Below are 7,500 nucleotides of genomic sequence, written 5' to 3'. Positions count from 1 at the left end.
CGGCCTTTCTCAATAGCAAGGCTATGCTCACTGAGTCTGTACATAGTCAAAGCTTTCCTTAAGTTTGGGTCAGTCACAGTGGTCAGGTATTCTGCCAATGTGTACTCTCTGTTTAGGGCCAAATAGCATTCCAGTTTGCTCAGTTTCTTTTGTTCATTCTTTCCAATGTGTCAAGTAATTATATTTTTGTTTTCTCATTTGGTTGGGTCTAATTGTGTTGCTGTCCTGGGGCTCTGTGGGGTGTGTTTGTGTGTGTGTAGAGAGCCCCAGGACCAGCTTGCTTAGGGGACTCTTCTCCAGGTTCATCTCTCTGTAGGGGATGACTTTGTTATGGAAGGTTTGTGAATCGCTTTCTTTTAGGTGGTTGTAGAATTTAACGGCTCTTTTCTGGATTTTGATAATTAGGGGACTCTTCTCCAGGTTCATCTCTCTATTGTAGCAGAATACTGCATGCAGAGTCTCAATTTGGTGTTTGTCCCATTTTGTGAATTATTGGTTGGTGACCCCTGACCTCACAACCTTAAAAGGTCAAAATGGGTTCAATAACTGATTCAAGTATTTTAAGCCAGATCCTAATTCGTTTGTCAAATTTTATGTTCCTGTCTCTCTCTCTCTCTCTCTCTCTCTCTCTGTGTGTCTCTTTCTCTGTGTCTCTCTCTCTCTCTCTCTCTCTGTCTCTCTCTCTCTCTGTGTCTCTCTCTCTGTGTCTCTCTCTCTGTGTCTCTCTCTCTGTGTCTCTCTCTCTGTGTCTCTCTCTCTGTGTCTCTCTCTCTGTGTCTCTCTCTCTGTGTCTCTCTCTCTGTGTCTCTCTCTCTCTCTCTCTCTCTCTAACACATGCAACATAACATAAAGCAACACACACTTCCTGTCACCGTGTGACATAATTACAGTCTCTTCCATCATCGGAGACAGAGTGAATATGTGATACAGGAACAGGGACGTCATGCTGCCAGATGCCCACTGTACAGACAGGCTGTATGTGATCCGACGGGTATATTTAGTTGGGTTTGTTTCTCTGAGAGCTGATGCTTAATGATGTTACTAACAGCAGAGTGTGTGATGTGCTCACTGCTTACATTATCAGAGCAGGTATAATCTAGTCCCTTTAGAACCTACTGTAACAGTTTCCATCAGCAGGTATAATCTAGTCCCTTTAGAACCTACTGCAACAGTTTCCATCTGCAGGTATAATCTAGTCCCTTTAGAACCTACTGTAACAGTTTCCATCTGCAGGTATAATCTAGTCCCTTTAGAACCTACTGTAACAGTTTCCATCTGCAGGTATAATCTAGTCCCTTTAGAACCTACTGTAACAGTTTCCATCTGCAGGTATAATCTAGTCCCTTTAGAACCTACTGTAACAGTTTCCATCTGCAGGTATAATCTAGTCCCTTTAGAACCTACTGTAACAGTTTCCATCTGCAGGTATAATCTAGTCCCTTTAGAACCTACTGTAACAGTTTCCATCAACAGGTATAATCTAGTCCCTTTAGAACCTACTGTAATAGTTTCCATCAACAGGTATAATCTAGTCCCTTTAGAACCTACTGTAACAGTTTCCATCAACAGGTATAATCTAGTCCCTTTAGAACCTACTGTAACAGTTTCCATCTGCAGGTATAATCTAGTCCCTTTAGAACCTACTGTAACAGTTTCCATCAGCAGGTATAATCTAGTCCCTTTAGAACCTACTGTTACAGTTTCCATCAACAGGTATAATCTAGTCCCTTTAGAACCTACTGTAACAGTTTCCATCAGCAGGTATAATCTAGTCCCTTTAGAACCTACTGTAACAGTTTCCATCAGCAGGTATAATCTAGTCCCTTTAGAACCTACTGTAACAGTTTCCATCAACAGGTATAATCTAGTCCCTTTAGAACCTACTGTAACAGTTTCCATCAACAGGTATAATCTAGTCCCTTTAGAACCTACTGTTACAGTTTCCATCAACAGGTATAATCTAGTCCCTTTAGAACCTACTGTAACAGTTTCCATCAACAGGTATAATCTAGTCCCTTTAGAACCTACTGTAATAGTTTCCATCAACAGGTATAATCTAGTCCCTTTAGAACCTACTGTAACAGTTTCCATCAACAGGTATAATCTAGTCCCTTTAGAACCTACTGTAACAGTTTCCATCTGCAGGTATAATCTAGTCCCTTTAGAACCTACTGTAACAGTTTCCATCTGCAGGTATAATCTAGTCCCTTTAGAACCTACTGTAACAGTTTCCATCAACAGGTATAATCTAGTCCCTTTAGAACCTACTGTAACAGTTTCCATCAGCAGATATAATCTAGTCCCTTTAGAACCTACTGTAACAGTTTCCATCAGCAGGTATAATCTAGTCCCTTTAGAACCTACTGTAACAGTTTCCATCAACAGGTATAATCTAGTCCCTTTAGAACCTACTGTAACAGTTTCCATCAACAGGTATAATCTAGTCCCTTTAGAACCTACTGTAACAGTTTCCATCAGCAGGTATAATCTAGTCCCTTTAGAACCTACTGTAACAGTTTCCATCAGCAGGTATAATCTAGTCCCTTTAGAACCTACTGTAACAGTTTCCATCAACAGGTATAATCTAGTCCCTTTAGAACCTACTGTAATAGTTTCCATCAGCAGGTATAATCTAGTCCCTTTAGAACCTACTGTAACAGTTTCCATCAGCAGGTATAATCTAGTCCCTTTAGAACCTACTGTAATAGTTTCCATCAGCAGGTATAATCTAGTCCCTTTAGAACCTACTGTAACAGTTTCCATCAGCAGGTATAATCTAGTCCCTTTAGAACCTACTGTAACAGTTTCCATCAACAGGTATAATCTAGTCCCTTTAGAACCTACTGTAACAGTTTCCATCAACAGGTATAATCTAGTCCCTTTAGAACCTACTGTAACAGTTTCCATGAGCAGATCTAATCTAGTCCCTTTAGAACCTACTGTAACAGTTTCCATCAGCAGGTATAATCTAGTCCCTTTAGAACCTACTGTAACAGTTTCCATCTGCAGGTATAATCTAGTCCCTTTAGAACCTACTGTAACAGTTTCCATCTGCAGGTATAATCTAGTCCCTTTAGAACCTACTGTAACAGTTTCCATCAACAGGTATAATCTAGTCCCTTTAGAACCTACTGTAATAGTTTCCATCAACAGGTATAATCTAGTCCCTTTAGAACCTACTGTAACAGTTTCCATCAACAGGTATAATCTAGTCCCTTTAGAACCTACTGTAACAGTTTCCATCTGCAGGTATAATCTAGTCCCTTTAGAACCTACTGTAACAGTTTCCATCAGCAGGTATAATCTAGTCCCTTTAGAACCTACTGTTACAGTTTCCATCAACAGGTATAATCTAGTCCCTTTAGAACCTACTGTAACAGTTTCCATCAGCAGGTATAATCTAGTCCCTTTAGAACCTACTGTAACAGTTTCCATCAGCAGGTATAATCTAGTCCCTTTAGAACCTACTGTAACAGTTTCCATCAACAGGTATAATCTAGTCCCTTTAGAACCTACTGTAACAGTTTCCATCAACAGGTATAATCTAGTCCCTTTAGAACCTACTGTTACAGTTTCCATCAACAGGTATAATCTAGTCCCTTTAGAACCTACTGTAACAGTTTCCATCAACAGGTATAATCTAGTCCCTTTAGAACCTACTGTAATAGTTTCCATCAACAGGTATAATCTAGTCCCTTTAGAACCTACTGTAACAGTTTCCATCAACAGGTATAATCTAGTCCCTTTAGAACCTACTGTAACAGTTTCCATCTGCAGGTATAATCTAGTCCCTTTAGAACCTACTGTAACAGTTTCCATCTGCAGGTATAATCTAGTCCCTTTAGAACCTACTGTAACAGTTTCCATCAACAGGTATAATCTAGTCCCTTTAGAACCTACTGTAACAGTTTCCATCAGCAGATATAATCTAGTCCCTTTAGAACCTACTGTAACAGTTTCCATCAGCAGGTATAATCTAGTCCCTTTAGAACCTACTGTAACAGTTTCCATCAACAGGTATAATCTAGTCCCTTTAGAACCTACTGTAACAGTTTCCATCAACAGGTATAATCTAGTCCCTTTAGAACCTACTGTAACAGTTTCCATCAGCAGGTATAATCTAGTCCCTTTAGAACCTACTGTAACAGTTTCCATCAGCAGGTATAATCTAGTCCCTTTAGAACCTACTGTAACAGTTTCCATCAACAGGTATAATCTAGTCCCTTTAGAACCTACTGTAATAGTTTCCATCAGCAGGTATAATCTAGTCCCTTTAGAACCTACTGTAACAGTTTCCATCAGCAGGTATAATCTAGTCCCTTTAGAACCTACTGTAATAGTTTCCATCAGCAGGTATAATCTAGTCCCTTTAGAACCTACTGTAACAGTTTCCATCAGCAGGTATAATCTAGTCCCTTTAGAACCTACTGTAACAGTTTCCATCAACAGGTATAATCTAGTCCCTTTAGAACCTACTGTAACAGTTTCCATCAACAGGTATAATCTAGTCCCTTTAGAACCTACTGTAACAGTTTCCATGAGCAGATCTAATCTAGTCCCTTTAGAACCTACTGTAACAGTTTCCATCAGCAGGTATAATCTAGTCCCTTTAGAACCTACTGTAACAGTTTCCATCAACAGGTAAAATCTAGTCCTTTTAGAACCTACTGTAACAGTTTCCATCAGCAGGTATAATCTAGTCCCTTTAGAACCTACTGTAACAGTTTCCATCTGCAGGTATAATCTAGTCCCTTTAGAACCTACTGTAACAGTTTCCATCAGCAGGTATAATCTAGTCCCTTTAGAACCTACTGTAACAGTTTCCATCAACAGGTATAATCTAGTCCCTTTAGAACCTACTGTAACAGTTTCCATCTGCAGGTATAATCTAGTCCCTTTAGAACCTACTGTAACAGTTTCCATCAACAGGTATAATCTAGTCCCATTAGAACCGACTGTAACAGTTTCCATCAACAGGTATAATCTAGTCCCTTTGGAACCTACTGTAACAGTTTCCATCTGCAGGTATAATCTAGTCCCTTTAGAACCTACTGTAACAGTTTCCATCAACAGGTATAATCTAGTCCCTTTAGAACCTACTGTAACAGTGTCCATCAACAGGTATAATCTAGTCCCTTTAGAACCTACTGTAACAGTTTCCATCAACAGGTATAATCTAGTCCCTTTAGAACCTACTGTAACAGTGTCCATCAACAGGTATAATCTAGTCCCTTTAGAACCTACTGTAACAGTGTCCATCAACAGGTATAATCTAGTCCCTTTAGAACCTCCTGTAACAGTTTCCATCAACAGGTATAATCTAGTCCCTTTAAAACCTACTGTAACAGTGTCCATCAACAGGTATAATCTAGTCCCTTTGGAACCTACTGTAACAGTTTCCATCAACAGGTATAATCTAGTACCTTTAGAACCTACTGTAACATTTTCCATCAACAGGTATAATCTAGTTTTCAATCAATGAATGCTTTTAGCAGAGCTGCTATTAATCCCTCTCTCACTCTCACTTTCTCTATCCTCTGTTTCCCTCCCTCCCTCCCTCCCTCCCTCCCTCCCTCCCTCCCTCCCTCCCTCCCTCCCTCTCTCAGGCTGTGTGTTTGAGAGGAGGCTGTGCTCCAGGGAGCAGTTCTGCTCTGATGGTGAGTATCCTGTGTGTGTGTGTGTGTGTGTGTGTGTGTGTGTGTGTGTGTGTGTGTGTGTGTGTGTGTGTGTGTGTGTGTGTGTGTGTGTGTGTGTGTGTGTGTGTGTGTGTGCGTGTGTGCGTGTGTGCGTGTGTGTGCTCTTAGCTGAGAATCCTATCCTATCCCTCCTGCCCTGCGGTCGGTATTCTCCTAGAGAGTAGCACACATTTGGCCCAGATAAGGCTTACCATGTCAGCTTCAGTCAGTGAGCCCGGGTTATCCTGAACACTGAGGTTGGCACTAAATTAAAGGACAGGACTACCACACACAGGGCTACCGCAGACAACCCTGAGGCTACGGCTGAGGACAGGAACAAGTACAGGAAGTCCCGCTACAACCTCTGCAGGGTTATCGAACGAGCAAAAGGACAATATAGGAATACGGTGGAATCATACTTCACAGGTTCCGACGCTCGCCTCCTTTGGCAGTAATAACCTCAACCAAACGTTTTCTGTAGTTGCGGATCAGACCTGCACAACGGTCAGGAGGAATTCTGGACCATTCCTCTTTACAAAACTGTTTCAGTTCAGCAATATTCTTGGAAATGTCTGGTGTGAACTGCTCCCTTGAGGTCATGCCATAGCATCTCAATCGGGTTGAGGTCAGGACTCTGACTGGGTCACTCCAGAAGGCGTATTTTCTTCTGTTGCTGATTTACTTCTGTGTTTTGGGTCGTTGTCCTGTTGCATCACCCAACTTCTGTTGAGCTTCGATTGGCGGACAGATAGCCTTACATTCTCCTGCAAAATGTCTTGATGAACTTGGGAATTCGTTTTTCCGTCGATGATAGCAAGCTGCCCAGGCCCTGAGGCAGCAAATCAGCCCCAAACCATGATGCTCCCTCCACCATACTTTACAGTTGGGATGAGGTTTTGATGTTGGAGTGCTGTGCCTTTTTTTCTCTCCACACAGAGTGTTGTGTGTTCCTTCCAAACAACTCAACTGTAGTTTCATCTGTCCACAGAATATTTTTATATTGCAGGGCAGCTCTAACCAACATCTCTAATCTCGTCTCTTTGATTGGACTCCAGGTGACTCCTGACTTCAATTAGCTTTTGGAGAAGTCATTAGCATAGGTGTTCACATACATGTTCAACCGACAATGGGAATATTAAAATTATGTATTCAATATAGACAATAGAAATACAATAACTTGTGTGTTATTAGTTTAAGTAGTTCGTCCAATATCTTCCCTGCTAGAGCTGCCCCGGTCAACTGTAGGTGCTTTTATTGTGAAGTGGAAATGTCTAGGAGCAGCAATGGATCAGCCACAAAGTGGTAGGCCACACAAGCTCACCGGCGAGTGCTGAAGTGCGTAGCATGTAAAAATCGTCTGTCCTTGGTTGCAACACTCACTTGCAACACTCACTATCGAGTTCTAAACTGCCTCTGGAAGCAACGTCAGCACAAAAAACTGTTTAGTCGTGAGCGTCACGAAATGGGTTTCCATGGCAGAGCAGCCGCACACAAGCATAAGATCACCATGCGCAATGCCACGCGTCGGTTGGAGTGGTGTAAAGCTCTACATCGTTGGACTCTGGAGAAATGGAGTACGCGTTCTCTGGAGTGATGAATCACGCTTCACTATTTCGCAGTCCGATGCACAAATCTGGGTTTGGTGGATGCCAGGAGATCGCTGCCAGCCCGAATGCGTAGTGCCAACTGTAAAGTTTGGTGGAGGAGGGAATAATGTCAGAAGCTGTTTCTCACGGTTCAGCTAGGCCCCTTAGCTCCAGTGAAGGGAAATCTTAACACTACAGCATTCTAGATGATTCTTTGCTTCCAACTTTGTGGGAACAGT

General features: G+C 41.8%; 1 protein-coding gene across 3 annotated transcripts in view; it reads left to right on the top strand.

Annotated features, from left to right (window-relative positions):
- ptprna (protein tyrosine phosphatase receptor type Na) overlaps positions 1-7,500 on the top strand; it is a 105,100-nt gene that overhangs the window by 6,275 nt on the left and 91,325 nt on the right. For all 3 annotated transcript variants that reach the window (XM_071341507.1, XM_071341509.1, XM_071341510.1), the window contains exon 2: positions 5,607-5,657. In XM_071341507.1, coding sequence (XP_071197608.1) covers positions 5,607-5,657 — 51 coding nt within the window. The remainder of the gene's footprint in view (positions 1-5,606; positions 5,658-7,500) is intronic.

The sequence above is a fragment of the Salvelinus alpinus genome, chromosome 14 (assembly GCF_045679555.1).
Source record: "Salvelinus alpinus chromosome 14, SLU_Salpinus.1, whole genome shotgun sequence".
In the NCBI taxonomy this organism is placed as follows: Eukaryota; Metazoa; Chordata; class Actinopteri; order Salmoniformes; family Salmonidae; genus Salvelinus; species Salvelinus alpinus.
This window is presented reverse-complemented; position numbering and strand designations above follow the sequence as displayed.